This window comes from Elephantulus edwardii, unplaced genomic scaffold (assembly GCF_000299155.1).
Source record: "Elephantulus edwardii isolate Elephantulus edwardi_28Jun2011 unplaced genomic scaffold, EleEdw1.0 scaffold00061, whole genome shotgun sequence".
In the NCBI taxonomy this organism is placed as follows: domain Eukaryota; kingdom Metazoa; phylum Chordata; class Mammalia; order Macroscelidea; family Macroscelididae; genus Elephantulus; species Elephantulus edwardii.
The window spans coordinates 8,853,403-8,874,346 of NW_006399811.1; the positions used below are offsets into that span (position 1 = coordinate 8,853,403).

General features: G+C 40.2%; 2 protein-coding genes across 2 annotated transcripts in view; one reads left to right on the forward strand and one right to left on the reverse strand.

Annotated features, from left to right (window-relative positions):
- AXDND1 (axonemal dynein light chain domain containing 1) overlaps positions 1–20,944 on the forward strand; it is a 245,076-nt gene that overhangs the window by 210,153 nt on the left and 13,979 nt on the right. Inside the window, exons 22-23 of the mRNA XM_006887769.1 lie at positions 9,283–9,381; positions 16,229–16,333. Coding sequence (XP_006887831.1) covers positions 9,283–9,381; positions 16,229–16,333 — 204 coding nt within the window. The remainder of the gene's footprint in view (positions 1–9,282; positions 9,382–16,228; positions 16,334–20,944) is intronic.
- On the reverse strand, positions 11,695–12,284 carry LOC102845024 (protein lifeguard 4-like). The gene is made up of 2 exons (XM_006887730.1): positions 11,819–12,284; positions 11,695–11,738 (listed from the first exon to the last, which is right to left on the reverse strand). Exons 1-2 carry the CDS (start codon positions 12,282–12,284, stop codon positions 11,695–11,697), a joined length of 510 nt encoding a protein of 169 aa, XP_006887792.1.

Below are 20,944 nucleotides of genomic sequence, written 5' to 3' on the forward strand. Positions count from 1 at the left end.
TGCATGGTTTCTGCTGAGAAATCAGCACTTAATCTTATCTACTCTCCCTTATAGGTTACTCTTTGTTTCTTCCTCGCTGCTTTCATAATTCTGTCCTTATCTTTGGTTCTGGCAAATTTAACAATTATATGCCTTGGTGTTTTTCTTTTGGGGTCTATTCTATATAGTGTTTGCTCAGCTTCTTTAATATATGTTCTCTTATTCTTCATTATGCCTGGGAAGTTTTCCTCTGGTAATTCTTCCACAAAATTTTTGGTGCCTTTACTTGCTTCTTCCTATTCTGGGATTCCAATAATCTGCATTTTATTTCTCTTGATGTTGTCCCACATTATTCTTAGGTTTTCTTCTTCTTTTTTTTCCTTTTTGATTCTGTATTTTGCTCTACCAGATCAGTGGTGACAAGTCTATCTTCTATTTCTGTATTCCATCTTTTCAACTCTGCCCATGTGTCCCACCATCATGTTGACAGCATCTGAAACATTGGACTTCCTATTTTGGATCATGGTTTCTTGTTTTTCCAGTGTTGCTAATGCCTCGTTTATTTTATCTGCATTATCCTGGGAAGGGTTTTTTGGTGTTTTTTTTTTTTTTTCTTAGCTCCTCCTGATTTTTGCTTTCACTATCGTGTAATTCTTCAAGTTTGTGTTTCATCCATTGATAATATTCAATCATTGTTCTTTTAACTTCTGGGTCAGAAAATTCCATCAGACTTTCTAGCTTCAAGAAATACATTGATACTCTGTCACTTTTTGGGGGTGACATCTTGCTTTGCACTTGTGTAGTGTGGGAGATAGCTTGCTTTCTTCCAGCCATTGATATGTTCTTTATCTGAAAAAAAAAATGCTCTGGAGATCAGTTGGGCAGCTACCCCACTTGTGTTTTTCTCTGAACTTCTGGCTCAAGGGAAAGTTCAGGCCAGTGCCTGTGATAGAAGCCTCTTGTAGGTAAGTCAGATCAAGGTGCTCCAGATTAAAGTTGCTTGACTACGTGAAGGCACATGTGCAGAGCCTAATGGGGGTATGGCAGGCATGGGGGAGGGGCGACCACAGGGGCAGGTCAACCATTTGTGGGACCTCACTCAGACCTCAGCTGTGCTTATGAGTGGGATCCCTACTCAAATTCCAGCTGTCTGTCTCCCACCCAGCGGCTCTCACTCAGCAGTCCCTGCCCAGCAGCCCTTACCCCGGTGCCCTCATGTATTCGCCCCTGCCCAGCAGGGCCCTGGGTCCAGTGGGACCCGAGAAGACTCAGTCAAATTTCCACCAACCAACTCGCCTCTGGCCGGTCTGCAGTGTCCAGAAAGTTCAGTCAGATTCTGACTGGCCCACTCATTCTTGGATGCTCTCGCAGGCACAAAACTCAGATAAATTCTCATAGGCCCACCCATTCTTGGGCAGTTGGCATGGCACAAGAGAACTTAGCCAAATTCCCACCAGTGGTCTCACTTTTGGGTGCTCTCCTAGGCAATTGGCAGTGCCCAAGAAAACCCAGTCAAATCCGTATTGGCCCACCCAATCGTGGGCAGTTGGCAAAGACACAAGAAAACTCAGCTAAATTCCAACAGACCCACGCACTCTTAGTGAGGCTTAAGAGAACTCAGTTAGTTACTTTCCTGCTAACCTTCTTTCTCCTGGGGATGGGTCCCACAGCAGCTCGGCTGGTGGCTTCGAGCTTTGGCCAGGGCTAGTGGCATGGCCTGAGGCATGTCTCTATTTTACTGTAGCTCCAAAACTAATTGTTGTAACAAAGGTTCTGATTCGAATTCCTGCTCCCCACGTTGTGCTGTGTAGGTTGGTCTCTGTATGATGTGAAGTTCTCTCTAGAGGCTCATCTGTATGTAGCTTGCTGTTCCTCCAGCTCTTCACAGTGCACTCTCCACTGCCACCATCTTGCAATTAGATATTTTATTCTTAACACATGAATAAACTTTTTTTGAGTATCAACACTGTGGGCTCCTCTCTCAGCTTTTCTGCTCACCTCTTTCCCATTTTGGAGGCTACAATTGCCTCCTTTTGGGGTACTTTTTTCTTCTCTATCCTCTTCTGTAACTAGGGCCTTGTCCTACGGCACTCTCACTCCATCCAGACTAGTTTGTGATCTAATTTGTTTTCTTGGTTCAGCTAAATGCAGATAATCATAACTGCCAAATCTCTTTCTTTAGCCTCCATCTCTCCATCTAAACTCTAGTTCCATACATCTGGCTTCTTCTTGGATTTTTACCTTGGGATGTCTCAATGAAAGCTTAAAGTTAGAAAGCCAAATAAGAACTCTTTCTCTCCAAACCTTGCTGTCTAGCTTTGTGTTTTGTATCTGTGAATGTCATCACCTGTATCTAGTGGCCCAACCATAAAGTAGTGTCATTCAGAATTATCCCTTTCTCTAACCTTCTGCCATCCATCCATTGAAACACTTAAGAATTACTTTTTAACTATCTCTTGAATCTCCATCTTCTTCATTTTAGCAACCACTGTGTAGTTCATCCTCTCTTGTGTCTTTTTCTCCTACTTATTTCTTCCTTTCCTTCTTACTTTCTCTTTTAAGCTTTTACTAAGGTAACTGCTTTAAAAAAATAGAGAAAAGTCAATTCATTGGTACCTTGTCTTCAAAATAATATTCAGTCTTCTTGAATTTCCAGTCTAGCCCTTCCTCTATTATTATGCTTCTTTCTTTCAGCTTCTATGTTTCTGTGCTACTGAATTAGTTTTCTTCTCAACCAGTCATGCACATATAAAACCTACTGCCTTGTACTATCTTCTTTTCCTCACTCATCTTTTAAGAATTGTAAAAATAGAAGCATGACTAGTAAGATGTGTATAATATCTAAAGGGAGAAAGGAAGTGACAGAATGGGGAGGAGGGCAGAGGAAGATGAGGTGCACAGAGATCTATGGACAGAGGAAGGGAGTGAAGGAATTAGGATAAATCCATTGGGGAACTGGAAAGATAGGGTAATAGTAGGCAAAGATAAATGGTGATTAATTTTATAAAACACAACGTATGGGAATGATTATATAAAACATAAAGTGAATGAAGGAATATATGAAACCAAATGTATATGAATTTTATATGTAAATCAATATAAAATATTTTTCTTTTTTTCTTCCCTTTTTTTATTAAATTTTATTCATTTTAATGAACATTTACAGATATTTTGGGCTTCCATTAATTCATTGTTGCACTATTTTCTCTACCCTCTCCCCCCACTGTTCATTCCTCTTTTTGCCCCCCTTGAAAGTCTGGTTTAATTGTCCCATTGCCACAGTGCTTGTCAAAGCCAGTTCTGATTAATCTCCTTTGTCAATGTGTCCTTTGCCATTCCCTATCACTCTTCCCTGAGAGAGACTTCACCCTGATTCATAAGGAAAAGGGGATGGCATATTCTCTTAGCTACTTCCTGCTGAAAAGGGACACTGTGGGTTTCAGGGTGAAGATCTTCTCTCACTACTCTAAAGGGCCCCTTTGGCAATAGGAAACACGTAGACTATTGTGGAAATTGATTTTGGTATTTAGATGCACATTTATCAATTGTGCTTAGCCGTATATGTTCATATCCTTGAAGATGTATCATGGAACTTTGGCAGCCTCGAAGACACAAATTTAACTAACAAGTTAAAAGTACATGAGTCAAAAATTAAAAAGCAATAATATTCCAAGTAGAGGTTCTAATAGTGGCACAAATCAAGTTACAGAGGGAAGGTAGTTCCTAAAATAAAAGGCTTATTGACTAGCACTTTGTCTATTATAGTATAAAGGTTAGGAACCACAAGATGTAGAAGCTTAAATAAAATATTTTTTAAAATCAACTCAAGTGGGTTATAGACCTATGAGTAAAGCCTGAAACCATAAAGACCATAAAAAACAAAATGGAACCAAACTTAGAAGGCCTAGCCTATGGTATAGATAGGCTGGCAAATATGACCAGGAATGTGCTATCAGGAGAAATAATATTGATTAATGGAACCTTCTAAAGATTAAGTCTCTGTGTGCATCAAAACTTTTCCCAGTAGGGTGAAAAGTATGCCTACTGACTGGGAAAAAAAATCTTTTGTCAGTGACATCTCAGTCAAGAGACTCATAATGAAAGTTTACGGTATGCTACAGGGCCTCTAGCTTTCTGCACATTCCATTTTAATACTTTGTCTTCTCTAGCTTCCCTTTGAAATTTCCTGTTCAGCTCTTTTGTATGATACCTTCAATATGGATTACATTTCAACATAAAGAAAACAAAAATACAACTGGACCGATAGATAACATCAGGATAGATGGAGAAAAGACTGAATCTGCCACCAACTTCACCTTATTTGGATCCACAGTCAACACTGTTGCTACCAACAATCAGGAAATCAGGGGACATATTGCACTGGACAAGTCTGTAGTCAAGGACCACTCCAAATTATTGAGAAGGAACAATTATGTCAGTTTAAGTACTAATGTGTGTCTGGTTCTGGCTATGATCTTTCCAATCACTTCCTATGCATCTGAAATCTGGGTAGTGAATAAGGATGACAGAAGAATAATTGATGCCTTTGAGTTGTGGTGTTGGAGAAGAGTACTGAACATCCCATGGACTGCCAAAAGAACAAACAAATGTGTCTTGGAGAAACTGCAGCTAGAGTTCTCCTTTGAGGCAAAGGTGATAAAACTTCATCTTACATACTTTGAGCATATTGCTAAGAGAAGCCATTCCTTGGAAAGCAATATTATGCTTGAAAAGGCAGAGGGATCGGCAAAGGAAAGAAAAACCCTCGGCCAGGGGAATTGACACAGTGACTGCCACAGTGGGCTCTAGTGTGTCAAGAAGTATGAGGATGGCCCAGGATAAGACAGGATTTTGGTCTGTTGTTCAGAGGATTGCTGTGGATCATACTCAGCTTGGTAGCACTTACCAACAACAATAGGGCCTTCACAAGAAAAAAGACCAATAACCCAATTTAAAAATGCGAAAAAGACGTGGAAAGACTTTTCACAGAAGAAGACATTCAGATGGCCAACAGATACAAAAAGAAAAGCTCAAAATCACTGGCAACAAGAGAGATGCAAACCAAAACCGCAGTAAGGTACCGTAGCAGTGGGGAAATTTAACAGGACAGAAAACAATAAATCTTGGAAAGGATGTAAAGAAATTGGAACTCTCATACATTGTTGGTGGGATTATAAAATGGTACAGTCTCTTGAAGGCAGATTGGTGTTTTTCTGTAAAGCTGAACATAGAAATTCCATATGCCCTAGCTGTTCCATTGCTAGGAATATATCCCAAGGAAACTAAAACAGAGACACAAGAAAGATTTGTACACCGATGTTCAGAGTAGTGTTATTCACAATAGTGAGAATGTAGTAATAGCCCAGATATCCATCAACAAACAAATGGATTGAGAAATTGTGGTATATCCACACAATGGATTACTATGTAACACTCAGGAACAACAAGTTGGAAAAATACTATATAACATCAGAAAGGCTAGATAGCATTATGCTGAGTGAACTAACTCAGTCTCATAAAGACAAAATACTGCATAAAGCTATTATTGTAAAAATAGAAGGATAACTAGTAAGATGTGTATATAAATCTGGGGAGGGGGGAGAAGGTAAAGAGGGCAAGGCAGCTGAGGGGGGAAGGGGAAAAGGGAGGGAAATCATGGGGACACAGTTTGTAGGGTGGAGGGAAGGGGAGAGGAATTAGTAAAGATCCAGTGGGGACCTGAAAAGATAGAGTAATAGAGAACATAAATCAATGGTGATTAATACAGTGTATGAAAATGATTGTATGACACAAAATGTGAATAGAGGAATGTGAGACACAGTGTATATGAATTTTGTGTGCAAACCAATAAATTTTTAAAAACTAAGGGAAAAATAAAATTATTATATCTACTGATGTTGTTGATGATTTTGTTATGTGCCGCCTAGTTGCCTGTGACTCATAGCGACCCTATATATAACAGCTCTAAACCTTGCTCTATTCTGAGCCAATCTATTGTCTCTGACACACTCCCATTACTCCAGTCACTAAGTCAAACCATCTCATCGAGGGTCTTCCTCTCTTGCGCTGTCCCTCCACCCTCCCAAGCATGATGTCCCTCTCCAAGGACTGGTCCCTCTTTGCAACATGCCCAAAGTGTTTCAGACGGAGCTTCAGAATCTTTGCCTCCAAGGAGCACCCTGATTTCACCCTCTCCAGGACAAACCTGTTTGATTTCCTAGCAGTCTATGGTATATTCAACACTCTTACCCAGCATCACAGCTCAAAGGCATCAATTCTCTTTCTATCATCCCTAGTCATTATTCAGCTCTCTGATGCATAGCAAGCAATTGCAAAGACTATGACCTGAACCAGGCACACCTTAGTCTCCAGACTTCACATCATTGCTCTTCAGCACTCTGGAGAGGTCCCTGACAGCTGATTTTCCCAATGCAATTAATCTTCATTTCCAAGCTGCTGGTTCCAAGAGTGTTGACTGTGGAGCCAAGCAAACTAAAGCTGTTAACAATCTCAATCTCTTCACCATCCATCCTGATGCTGCCAATTGGTCCAGTGGTGAGAATCTTTGTCTTCTTAATATTGAGCTTCAATCCATATTGAAGGCTGCGCAGTCCTTGATCTTCTGCAGCAAGCACTTCAGCTCCTCCTCAGTTTCATCAAGCAGTTTTGTGTTATCTGCATAATGCAAGTTTTTGAGAAGTCTTCTTCCAATCCTGATGCCACATTCCTCCTCATACATCCCAAGCCTCCCAGGTGATCTGTTTTGCATATAGATTGGGGGGGGAAATGGAGATGGGGGAGAGGGTGGACAGGGAGAAAAGTGCAACAATGAATGACTGGAATCCCTAAAAAAAAAAATGGAGGCAGGATACTTCCTTGGCATACACCCTTCCCAATTTTAAACCATGCAGTTTGTCCTTGTCTGTTCAGACAACTGCCTCCTGGTCCAAGTATAGGTTTCACATAAGCACAATTAAGTATTCTGGGATTCCCATTCTTCTCAAAGCTAGCCACAGTTTGTTGTGATCCATATAGTTAACTGTCTTTGCATAGTCAGTGAAACACAGAAAGATATTCCCCTGATATTCTCTGCTTTCAGCCAAGATCCATCTGACATTAATTGTAATACCCCTAATACCATGGCCTCTTCTAAACCCAGCCCACACATCTAGTAGTTTTCTGTTGATGTGCTGTTCCAGTCGGTTCCTTATAATTTTCAGCAGAATCTTGCTTAAATGTGATATTAATGATATTGTTCGATAATTTCCTCACTCTGTCAGGTCACCATTATTTGGAATGGGAACAAATATAGATCTTTTCCAGTCAGTCAACCAGGTGGTGGTCCTCCAGATTTCTTGGGACAACTTAGTGAGTGCATGTAGGGCAGCATTTGTTTTTTTAAATATGTCAATTTGTTTACTGTCAATTTCTAGGGCCTCCCCCCCCTTCCTTGTTGTTGTTAGGTTTTATCAAGTCAAATATGGCTTATAGTGACCTTATGAACAGAGGATTTATTTGAACCTTGTCCTGTCCTCTTCTATCTTCACACTTCTTGACACACCAGAGCCCACTGAGGCAGTCACTATGTCAATCCACTTGGCTGAGGGTCTTTATAAATCAATCATTTATTCATTGTAAATACCTTTTTAAAAAGACACAATTACTTTATACGTGGATCTCACCTGATGGCCTGCATAGGAATCAGATTGACCAAATCTGTAGAAGAAATCATTGGAGAAGTTCAGTATTAGCAGTCAAAACCAGGCTAGGGGAGGACTGTGGGTCAGACCATCAGTTACTCGTATGCAAGTTCAAATTGAGGCTGAAGGTAATGAAAATAAGTCCACAAGAACCAAGATATGATATTGAATCTATTCCAGATGAATTTTAAGATCATCTTAGGTTTGAGGCATTGAACACCAGTGATCAAAGATTGGATGAATTGTGGGATGAAGTCAAAGATACCATTCATGAAGAGAGCAGAAGGTCATTACAAAGACAGAGGAGAAATAAAAAACTGAAATGGATGCCAGATGAGAGTCTGAAAATTATACAAGAGTGTTGAGAAGCCAAAACAAAGGGAAAAAATAAGCTTTTATTTTTTCTTGGAAACATTTCTGGCAAGCCAACTCCTTTTTTCCACCCTTACCCACTCCAGGTCTGGATAAGGTTTTCTTTCTAGGTGACTGTCTTTGGGGAGTTGTAAGTAGGGTGCTCATTAGAGGTTATGGTGGTGAAACTTTCTCTCACATACTTTGGGCATATTTTTAGGAGAGGCCAGTTCTTGAAAAAAGGCATCATGTTGGAAAGGTGGAGAAAACTTTCAAAGAGATAAATTGACACCATGACTAGCACCATGGGCCTCAGCGTGACAGAGATTATAAGGATGGTACAGGATAGGGCAAAGCTTAGATCTGTTCTTAACAGGGTCATTGAGTTAACATCAACTCAATGACAACAACATAAGTACTCATAGCACTTTTGTTGTTCACTAAATTATAAGCATCTTAAGGACAGAGACTACTCTCACTAACTTCTATAGTCTTACTAGCATAGTTCCCAGTAATTATATTGTTGTTGTTATGTGCTGTCGAGTCGTTTGCGACTCATAGCGACCCTATGTACAACAGCCCTAAACCGTGCTCTATCCTGTGCCAATCTCATTGCCTCTGACAAACCCATCCCGAGGACCCCAGTCACTGAATCAATCCACCTGCTAGAGGGTCTTCCCCTCCTGGGCTGTCCCTCTACTCTACCCAGCATGATGTCCCTCTCCAAAGACCTGTCTCTCCTTACAACATGTCCAAAGTATGTCAGACAAAGCCCCAGAATCCTTGCCTCCAAGGAGCAGCCTGGTTTAATCCTCTCTACGATGAATCTGTTTGTTTTCTTGGCAGTCCATGGTACATTCAATACTCTTCTCCAGTCATGGGTCAGACAATGGGAGATTAATTAATTTTGAAGGCATTTGGTAGAACTGAAGTGGTATACTGCTAGAGGGTGGAGCTGGGAAATAAGTGGGTCAACGCACTGGGCTAAGGGCAGGGATTACACTGTAACTAATGGTCAACTCCAAAATGATGGATTTATCTTTCACTACTCCACAAATTGCTGTCTGTCAGATACTCCTCTAAATCTAAACATTCAGATTAAGACAGACTAGGAAGAAGGATTGGCTATCCACTTCTGAAATGGCAGGCCTCTGAAAACCCTATGTATAGTTATTATATTAGTGCTTTTTAAATATTTTAGTGAATTATTCTAATATAATGAAAACTAAAATTATGTTGGTTTATCTCACAGCACTTTGCAAGAGAATTCGCTGAACATGTCTCAGAAATGTCTTTCAAAGAGGATGAGGAAGAAAGTCAAGAAATAAAGAAAGAAGAGGTAGAAGAAGAGGTAAGATTATTTAATACTATTTATCTTTATTGTTAAAAAGAATATATGTAGGCACTGTGGAAGATAGAAATAGATTAGATGCTTAGAACTGCCTCAAAATTCTGATCCTGACACAGTAGAATCACTCTGATTCTTGTACAGATTTAACTAAATTTGCAGGAATCCTGGTGGCCCAGTCATTGTTTCCCTGCTAATAGAATGGCCAGTGATTTGCACTCACCAGTTGCTCCAGGGGAGAAAAATATGGTAGTCCATCCAATAAAAACTACAGCCTTGGAAGCCCTGCAGAACATTTCTACCCTCTTCTAACGGAATCTAGAGCTATCAGTACATAACTGGTAATAGACGAAGCCAGGGGGCTCCTGTTCGTCTGTAATTTTCTCAGAATGTCACACCCCTCAGTTATGCTGCTCCCTGGAAACTGTCCACCATTTGAGGTTTGGGTTTAGATAGACTGCTTGCTGATAAAGGTTCATCCACAATTGGTCTGGGTTTGGTTTTCTTTCTATTTCCAGAAGGAATGTTCCTTTTTCTTTTTCTAAATCCAGCCATTTCTCTTTAGCCTCATTTACACACAAATCCTATTAACTACATAATCTACCTCTGACCTTACTACAGTTTCTTTTTTCTTTCATCACTATAATTTTAAAATAGTCATTTAGACTCCATGCTGGTAGTTCTTCAGATCCCATTTGAACTCCCTTCTCCCTCCTTTCTACTCCCATTACCATATTGGACCTCATTTACCTCATCTCCATCCCTGCTGGGGTATTTGTAATAATTGCCACCTGTCTAAGGATATTTATGATAAAAATTACAAAAGAGTAATTGCTGTTATTTTGTAGTGTTGAGTCAGAACTGATCCATATCCAACCCCAAGGTAGGTTTTCAGAAACTATATAAATTGCACAGGAGATTGTTCATCTTTCTTCCATGGAGCAGCTGGTGAATTCAAACGGCATGCCTTTGAGTTAGCAGTGCATCTCCTTACCATAGGCCACCAGAGCGCAAAATAGTGATAAGTCGTGGCCACTACTAATCTAGAGCCTACCACCACTGAGATGGATTGACACAGTGACTGTAGCAATAGGCTAAGGTGTATCAGATGGTGAAGATGGCAAGAATAGGATGGGATTCAGATCTGGTGTTCATAGGTCATACTCAACAGCACCTAATAACAACAACAACATCAACATGAACCATCTTCTTTGTACATGTTTTCAGTTGTTTACACAATACACCTCCAAGGTAGATATTATTGTAAATGTTGGTCTCATATAGATGATTTTTTTTTAAAAGCTCAATTCTCTTGGTAATACTGGGGTTTTTGTTTGTTCGTTTTTATGAGCCCAGTCTGTCAGTTACCTGAAAAATTACTTCCAAGAATTGGTTCAGTTCAAAGTTTAAAGAGCATCTTAAGTCAGTGACTATTATGTTCTGGTACTGCATATTTATGGCAATAGGGTTTTTTTTAATAAAAAAAAAGGAAAACTACCATCTGGAGATTCTACACATTAGTAACATGTCTGGCAGTAGCACATGTAAAAGTTTGCGGAAAGAGTAATGCTGACTGTAATGGTTAAGGCCATATATCACCTTGACTGGGCTGTGATCCTCAGTGGTTTGGCAGCTATATCATGATGTAGTCATCCTCCATTTGTGATCTGATAAGTCATCTTCCGTTTAAACATAATGACAGTTTTTTCAAACCATTCTGGTGGTTAGAACTCATTCTGTCTGTGAGAAGTGTGTCCACACATATACTTACCCACACACATTTTTTTGTTATTGTTGTAAATTATATGTTAGAGTATTTACTAAAAATTCTCTTATTCTTATGTACTTCTTCTTGTTAGATACTGTTGAGTTGGAATTCCTAGTTGACCCTCCAGAAGGTTTTAGAGCTTGTAAATCACAGAGGAGGGTAAATTAATTATCTTTCACTCACAGTGAAGCTGATGGATTTGAAACACATGGCTTTGGGTTGGAAGCATCCTTACCGCCCTACCTTGCCTGTAAGCTACCAGAGATCCCTAGGCAACACCAGAGCTCCTTTTGTACTTCTCAGTGACATCATTTACCTTGGTCATGTTGTGCAGACTTTATCCACAGACAGTATTACCTTTACCATCATTGAACACAAAAAATGTCTGTTATAATTCTAGCACTTTTTTTTTTGCTTTCAATTTTTTTTTATTAGCTTCTTCTAATAAACACAACAGATGCAGGAACAGATTGATGACATCCAAGTAGAGGCTGATGGCTGCCAGTATATACTCTTCAGGTGACAGCCTATGCATCAGTGAGTGGGTGTCATAGATGATGAAGCCGCAGAAAAGCAGGGCTCCCCCAGCAGCAAAGACCAACTCCAGTGTCTCGCTATAGAAGAATAACCTTAAGAATCCTGACAAGCACAAAATCCACAAAACCGTAAACAGCCCTGCTCCAAATTTGCTAAAATCTTTCTTTGACTGTAGAGTGTATGCAGTCAAGCCAAGAAATACTGCAGTTGTCAATGTAAAAGCTTGTAGAACAATATAGACATCATAGAAAGTAACAACAATGGCCACAGTCAGAGCTTCCAATAGTGTAAATCCAAAAAGCAGGTATAAATTAAGGGGATGCTTATGTCTGTTCAGTGTCAATGCGAAAATCATACCCAAAGATCCAAGGGCAAACACCAAAATGAGAGCAGGACTCTCATGCACAAATGTCCGTATAGACTCAAAGTATAAAAACACGGAACATGTCACTGTAGTCAAGAGAACTTGCAGAGAAAAGGTGCTATAAACCTTTCTTAGAAAAGCCATTCGGATGTGCACGCTGGCCGAGGCCACGCAGCTGCCATAGTTGAAGTCATCCTCGATCGACGAGGATGGGTAGAGAGGGTCTGAGCTGGCCATGGCGGCGAGGGAACCCTGAGCTAATTCTAGCACTTTTTAACACTCACTTTACTTCATCATAGAGGAGCTCTGGTAGAATAGTCCACAGTGTGTTACACTGCTAAGCAAAATGCTGCATATCCAGCAGCTTGAATGTATGGTGGCTCCATGGGAGAAAGGTGAGCACTCTCCTCCTGTTAAGATGTGTAGTCTCAGAAACTCAATGGAAGGTCACTATGAGTAGGGACTGACTGGACAGCAGTGAGTTTCTACCTCAGCCTTACCCACATTACTCACTTTATCATCCTGAAATTACTATTTCTGAAATCCTATATTCCTCTTATCAAAACCTTCCATTCTTCCAAATTTTTAACCTTTTTTCTGTCCTCTGACATCTTATTTTTTCACTCCATTAAATGTCTTTTTTCCTCCTTTTCTTGCTGATTGCCTTCTGTTCTTCTTCCAAATCTTTTGTTTTTCTATTTCTTCCCTAAGGAGCTAGACTCACTTAACTGTTATCTCAGTCTAATTTTCACCAATTCCCCAACTCTGTAGCTCCATTATTCCTCCCACATTTACTCTGCCAAACCTTACCTCTTCATCAATCTAATCATCCTTTCTCCATCTCTCTCTCTCTCTCTTTAAATTTAATCTACTACTGATGAGAGTTAGGGAGCACTGGTGGCCTAGTGGTAAGAAGCTGTAATGCTATCTCAAAGACACATGGTTCAAATCCACCATCTGCTCTGTGGGAGAGGGATGGCTATCTCCTCTCATGCAATTAACTGCCTCTGAAAATCCCCTGGAGGATTTATTAGCTATTTATATTATGGAGGATTTATGTCAGCTCTTAGTTGACAGCACACAACAACTTAAGAATAATTAATTGTGCTCATGCACAACCTATACCTGGACTAGGAGGCTGTTGTGTGAACAGAGCAGAGGGAAATTGCATGGTTTAAAATGGAGGAAGGAGTGCATCATAGTTGTCTTCTCTCTCCATACCTATTTGCCACATGTTATAAATTCTTTAGCACTTTTAAGTTCCTATTTGTCATGCAAGAACAGTGATGCTCCCATCTTACAGAAATGAGAACTGAGATGAGACCATAAATAAAAATAGCAGACTTAGTGCTTGGTATTTGGAAGCAGGAGTGACATCCACTTCCTAAATAACATGCCTCCAGAAACTCTATAAACTTTGAAATACGTTGATAGTTGTAGAGGGGCTTCAGGCCTTTTGTTCATAGGGTTGCTATGAGTCATGCTCAACTCAAAGGCAATCAACAACAACATAAAGAAGATATACAGAATAGACGGAAACTTGATCACTAAATGCCATCATCTTTTTTTACCCATATTTCTCCCACAGAGTAAGGTTGGCAGCACAAGTTCTTACCACTAAGCCAGCATGTTGTTGTTGTTGTTATGTGCCGTTGAGTCACTTGTGACTCATAGCGACCCTATGTACAACAGCCCTAAACTCCGCTCTGTCCTGCGCCAATCGCACTGTCTCTGACACTCCCATCCCAATTATCCCAGTCACTGAATCAATCCACCTCATAGAGGGCCTTCCTCTCCTGCGCTGTCCCTCCACCCTCCCAAGCATGATATCCCTCTCCAGGGACCGGTCCCTCCTCACAACATGTCCAAAGTATGTTAGACGGAGCCTCAGAATCTTTGCCTCCAAGGAGCCACCCGGTTTAACCCTTTCCAGGACAAATCTGTTTGTTTTCCTAGCAGTCCATGGTATTCTCAATACTCTTCTCCAGCACCACAGCTCAAAGGCATCAATTCTCCTTTTATCCTCCCTGGTCATTGTCCAACTCTCTGATGCATAACAAGTGATTGCTGAGACCATAGCCTGTATCAGACGCACCTTAGTCTCCAGAGAGACACCATTGCTCTTCAGTACTTTGGAGAGGTCCCTAACAGCAGACTTTCTCATGGCAATGCGCCTTTTCATTTCCTGGCTGCTGGTGCCAAGACTGTTGACTATGGAGCCAAGCAAACTAAAGCTGTGTACAATCTCAAGCTCTTCACCATCCATCCTGATGCTGCCAATTGGTCCAGTGGTGAGAATTTTTGTTTTCTTGACATTGAGCCTCAATCCATATTGTAGGCTGCAGTCCTTGACACTCTTCAGCAGGCGCTTCAGGTCCTCTTCAGTTTCAGCAAGCAGGGTTGTGTCATCTGCATAACGCAGGTTGTTGATAAATGGTCCACCAATCTTGACCCCACATTTCTCCTCATAGAGCCCAGCCTCCCGGATAAATCTGTTCTGCATCCAGGTTGAAAAGGCATGGAGACAGGATGCATCCCTGGCGTACGCCCTTCCCAATTTTGAACCATGCAGTGTTCTCTTGCTCTGTTCTGACGACTGCCTCCTGGTCCAAGTATAAGTTTCGCATTAGAACGATCAAGTGTTCTGGGATTCCCATTCTTCTCAGAGTCAGCCATAGTTTGTTATGATCTACACAGTCAAATGCCTTTGCATAGTCAATGAAACACAGATAGACATTCCTCTGGTATTCCCTGCTTTCAGCCAAGATCCATCTAACATCAGCTACAATATCTCTAGTACCACGACCCCTTCTAAACCCAGCCTGGACTTCTGGTAGTTCTCTGTTGACGTGCTGTTCCAGTCGTTTTTGCATAATCATCAGTAAAAATCTTGCTTGCATGTGAAATCAGTGAGATTGTTCTGTAGTTTCCACATTCTGTTGGGTCACCTTTTTTTTTTTTTAAAAAAAAAAAAGCCAGCATAGTTCCCTAAAATGCCACCATATCTTTTAAATGTCTAAAAGGGTATACCTTTTTCTCCTCTCGTGTTGCCTTGCTTCACATTCTTCTGTTGCCTGGAGTTTGCTCAGGTCTCCAGTTGGGCCTTTTGGAGTCCTCTGATTCATCTTCATTGCCGCCAAAGCTTTATCTAATACTTTCCCTCTTGTTTCAGAATCTCTGAGGCTTCTCTGTGTTCTAGTGTGAAAATGGTTGAAGTTGCTTAGTCAGGAGTTTTCATAGTTGAGCCCTGCCAAGTGCATTCCCCTTGTGCTTACTCCTGGTCCCAAATATGCTGACAACTTTCTGCCTCTAGGACTTTGCCCAGTTTGGACTTTCTTTCTTCCCTTAATGTCCAGGGAGAGTACAAGACCCTTAACTGGGTACCAATAGTCCTTGAGACACCTCTCTATAATTATAGTATTCCTATCTTGCCAAAACAGATTATTTTATTTATTAGTTATTAGTTACTTTAGGGAGCTAGTGGCAAGAAGCTGCGCTGCAATCCCAAAGACATGCAGTTTGAGGCCACCAGCTGCTCCGCGGAGGAAGGATGGTCAGTCTCCTCCCATGTGATTTAACTACCTCTGAAAACCCTCTGGAGGTTCAGCTATGGGTTGGTTCTGACTCTGTGGCACTCAACAATGAAAACACCATGCCGTAGGGAGCTCTGGTGGCCTCGTGACAAGAAGCTGTGGTGCATTCCTGAAGGCACGTGGTTCAGAGCCACCAGCTGCTCTCAGCCAACAAGCATGCCCTGAGTTCCTGAGATCCAGAATAGATTTTCACAGTTTCCCCCACAGTTACCCCCACTTCATACTCATTCTTCCCACCCTCATAAATGTCACATAATCTGTTACATATATCTTCGTTAGTGTGTGCCATTGATTTGGAACAGACTCATAGCTGACCCTCTAGTGAGTTTACAGAGTTAATAAATCACACGGGAGGAAATTTCCCATCCGTCTCACATGGAGCATGTAGTGGATTTGAACCACATCCCTTTGGGATTGAAGACCACGTTATGACCACTAGTCCACCAGAGCTTTCACCTTCTATGTATAAATCCTCAAATACGCATTTTGAATTTGGGAAACTAAAGGTTCAGACATGGCACCTGATGACTTTACATGCCACTGTGTCACACTCAGCTCTCTGATAGGTTCTTTTTTCTTGTACTCTAGAAACCCTCAACATCTGAGGAGAGTAAACCACTCATTCGAGTCATTGGAAAAGATGAGAATATTCATACCATACCTCTATTTGAAAATGATGCCTTTTCTTCCTGGGTACGTATCTGTTCAAAGAAGAGAAAACAGTCCATGGAGGCACAGAGCCATGAACATTTCTCTGAAAGGACCAGAGGGAGTAAGAGTAGCACAAACTCTTACTGCCCCAGGGGAGAAAGCAAATTAAGATCCGGAAGCCCAGCCCCATGGTGCTGCTAGAGCCACACCAACAGCAAGAATTTAGTTTATTCGTTGCTGACTCTCAGACTCACAGTTATGATATTGACTATGGGGTTGATTAGAGAAGTCAGTTAGAAAGCAGGGGAGGCAAAGAATATCACCCAGAATAAACCCAAGTTTTAGCCAAGAAATTCCAAGGAACACTTTCTCAACTAGTCCGGGCTCTGGTTTCAGATCAGCAGTCAAATCCAAATTATCCAGCAATATTTGCCTTCAAGCATCCAGCAAGTTATAACTCAGCTTCTCCTTCCATCATCAGTAAGAATAGCAAACACCTTTAACTGTGGCCTTTATCTCAAGGCTCCTCTGCTTACACCATACCATAGTTTCTCCCTAGCAACGCCACAGTCTCTCCAGTACCATCACCAGGGTCTCACCAAAAGGGTCAGCTCCAGTCTCCCTCAACTCTTGCTTGCTCCAAGTCTTTCTGCCCCATGTGTGTAAACTCACTTTTTCTCTTATCCTAGTCCCTCACCTATTAATGGTTTGTAAGACCATGCTGATTTGCAAGATCATGCGTCTGCAGTTAAGGTAGCTCGAGACCAAAGGGGGCTAACTAATGGCTAAAAAAGCTAACTCTTAGGTAAACATCACAGTATCTGAAGCTCAACTTTGTAACTCAAAACTATTTCATATAATATTAATGTAATAGAACCTTTAACTCCTCCCAGAAAACAAGGGATTTTTTTTCATTAATATACCATAAAGATTTTAACCCCTCTACCAACATTGTGAGGTGCAAGACATCACAGAAGTGACTTGTGGCCTAAGCTGTCATATCAAAGGGCTGCTGGAGGTGGGAAGGGAGGTGCTGAGTGGGGTAGGAGGGAGCACAAATGATGCTAATAACAGGGAAAGGGAAGGGACAAGACACACATGCAGGTCTTGGGAAGCCCCATGTATGATAGAGCACACACAGAGTAGAATAACAGATATGGAAACTGAGGCTGAGCCATCAAATTTGGAAACAAAAAGGAGGAGGACAGTTGTAAGCAGAAAATAATGAGTGCCATGTGGAATGTGAAAAGCAGAAAAACTGGACATCTTTAAAAAGAAATGGAACACATAAATAATGACATTAGATATTGGCAAAATGAGATGGATTGGTAAGAGACATTTTGTATCAAATGATCATATGATCTACTACACTGGAGATGAAAAGGTGAGGGGGAAAAAAGATCATTTCTAGATCCATCTTGAAATACAATATTGTGAATGACAGGATAATATCCATATGTAAACAAAGAAGACCTGTTAATACTACTATCATTCAAATTTGTATTCCAACAACTGGAGCCAAAAGGAGGAAAGAGAAGATTTCTTTGCAGTCAGAAATCAATTGAACATGCAATCAAGATTCATTAATAATAATGGTTGTCTGGAATACAAAAGTTGGGAACCAGGAAGAAAAATCAGTAGTCAGAAAACATAGACTTGGTGACACAAATGAGGCTGGGGATAGAATGACAGAATTATGTACAATCAATGATTTGCTCATAACAAATACCTTTTATAAGAAACATATATTCAGGTTATACACATAGATTTCACTGAGTGGGATGCACTGGAATCTCATTACATATGTGGAAGGAACCTTTGGAGAAGATCAATATCAGCAGTGAAAACTAGGCCAGGTGCTGATTGCAGAATAGACCATGTGCAGTTACAAATTAAAGCTAAAAAGGTTAAATCAAATACACAGGAATCAAATTTTTTTTAAATTTTATTTTACTAATTTCAATGAACATTTTTGGATTTCCATTCATTCATTGTTGCGTGTTGCGTTTTTCTCCCTGCCCACTCCTCCCCTCCAGTTTGCTCTTCTCTTTGAAAAGTAAATTTTTTTCATTGGTGTACAATCTCCCCTCCCCCGAGTACACTCCACTATGCAGCCTTCATTCTGGACTCTTGTCATGACCATAATACCTAATCCTATATCACTTTTAAACTGTTCTCTCCCTTATCTGTTTCAATGAAGTATACATAATTTATCCAATTTTTCTCAGTCTCACCCTAACTCTTATGTCAGTCCCATTCTACAACAGTGACACTATGCAGTATTTGTCCTTTTGTGACTGAAATATTTCACTCAGCATAATGTCCTCCAGGGTCACCCATTTTGAACAATATTGCATGAGTTCCTTGTTTTTCAGTGCAGCCCAACAACAGTGAATAAGGTTCCAGTTTCTCCACAATCTCGCCAGCATTTGTTGTTTGCTACTCTGTTAAACTTTGCTATTCTTATTAGGGTGAGATGATATCTCAAGCTTTCCTTTAATGAAGTTTATAGTCCGTGGTTTTAGTCCTAGGTCCATGATCCATGTAGAGTTGGTTTTTGTGTATGGAGTGAGGTGTTGATCTTGCTTGAGTCTTTTGCAAATAGTTTTCCAATTTTGTCTACAACATTTGTTTAAAAGGCTGTCATTTCCCCACTTAACTGATTTCATCTCCTTGTCAAAAATCAGTTGACCGTAGATAGATGAATTGACTTTCAGGTTCTCAATTCTATTCCATTGATCTATGTGTCTGTCATTGTACCCGTACCATCCTATCTTAACCAACACGGCAGTGTAGTAGGATTTGAAATCAGAGTGAGATGCCTCCTACCTTTTTTCTATTTTTAAGGAGTGCTTTGCTTATTAGGGGCTTCTTTCCATTCCAAATGAAACTGGAGATTGCCTTTTCCATCTTGTTGAAGAATGGGATTGGCATTTGTATTGGGATTGCATTAAAAGTGTAAATTGTCTTTGGTAGTATTGCCATTTTTACAATATTGAGTCTTCCTATCCATGAGCAAGGGATATATTTCCACCTCTCCAGTTCTCTTTTTATTTCTTGTAGTAGTGTTTTGTAATTTTCTTTGAACAGATCCTTTGAGCTTCTGCTTAGGTTCACTCCTAATTATTTAATCTTGTGATTAGCTATTGTGAAGGGTATTGTTTTTCTCAGCTCCAGCTATGTATTTGTCACTGTGGAGAAATCCAACTGATTTGTGTATGTTGATCTTGAATCCTGCTACTTTGCTGAATTGGCCAACAATGATCAATAGTTTTCTTCCCGAGTTGTTAGGGTTTTCTAAGTATACTATCATATCATCTGCATACAGAGATAATTTTACCTCCTCTTTGCCAATTTGGATACCTCTTATTTCCTTCTCTTCTCTTATTGCTATTACTAAGGATTCTAATAAATACTGAATAAAAGAGGTGATAGTGGGCATCCTTGCCTAGCTCCTGTTCTTAAAGGGAATGCCTTTAACATCTCTCCATTGAGAACAATGTTGGTTCTCAGGTTTGCATAGATACTTTTTACTATATTGAAGAAATTCCCCTCTAATCCTATTTTTTTGGAATGTTTTAATCAGGAAAGGGTGTTGGACTTTGTCAAAGGCCTTTTCTGCATCAATTGATAGGATCATGTGGTTCTTGTTCTTTGCTTTCTCAATGTGATAAATTAATAGTTTTTCTTATGTTGAACCATCCTTGCATACCTGTTGTCAATCCCACTTGATCATGGTGAATTATTTCTTTGATGTATCATTGAATTCTATTGGCCAGAATTTTATTCAGGATTTTTGCATCTATGTTCATGAGAGATCTTGGCCTATAGTTTTCTGTTTTGGTGGTGCCCTTTCTTGGCTTTGATGTCAAGGATATGTTTGTTTCATAGAATTAGTCTGGGAGAATTCCATCTTTTTCTGTTTTCTGAAATAATTTATGTAGATAACACTAGTATAATAGTTGAAGACTTCAATACAACACTCTGAAGAAAAAATAGAACTACCAGAAAAAAACTCAACAAAGATGCTCAAGAATTAAACCACGTAATAAACCAACTCGATTTCATAGATATTTATAGCCTAATGTACCCCTCAAAATCACAGTATACCTTCTCCAATGTGCATGAAACATTCTCCAGAAAGCTCACATTTTAGGTCAAAAGACAAGCACCAATAAATTCACAAACACAGAAATAATACAAAGCATTTTCTGAGACCACAATACTACAAGGTTAGAAATTAATAGCAAATGGATAAAGGCAAAAAAGCCATACATTTGGAAGCTGAACAACACCTTGCTTGACCATGACTGGGTATTAGAGGAAATAAAAGATAAAATTAAAAAGTTTCCTGAAAAATTAAAAACCACTTACTAAAACCTTTGGGAAATGGCCAAAGCAGTAAACATATCAAAAGGCAGGGAAAAATGATCATTGAACCTCTAATCCAATATCTCCAACAAATGGAGAAAGAATAGCAACAAAACCTGACACCCTCTAAAACACCTGAAATTTTAAAAATGAGAGCAGTAATAAATGACATGTTGTTGTTATTGTTGTTGTTATGTGCCATCGAGTCGTTTGTGACTCATAGCGACCCTATGCACAACAGCCCTAAACCCTGCTCTGTCCTGCGCCAACCGCACTGCCTCC

What these genes read in the sequence shown, in the direction of transcription:
- LOC102845024 (XM_006887730.1), bottom strand. Translation starts at nt 12,284, where the DNA reads ATGGCCAGCTCAGACCCTCTCTACCCATCCTCGTCGATCGAGGATGAC. An exon ending in TAGCAAATTTGGAGCAGGGC is followed by an intron (nt 11,739 to 11,818) that starts TGTTTACGGTTT and finishes GAGTTGGTCTTT; the next exon opens with GCTGCTGGGGGAGCCCTGCT.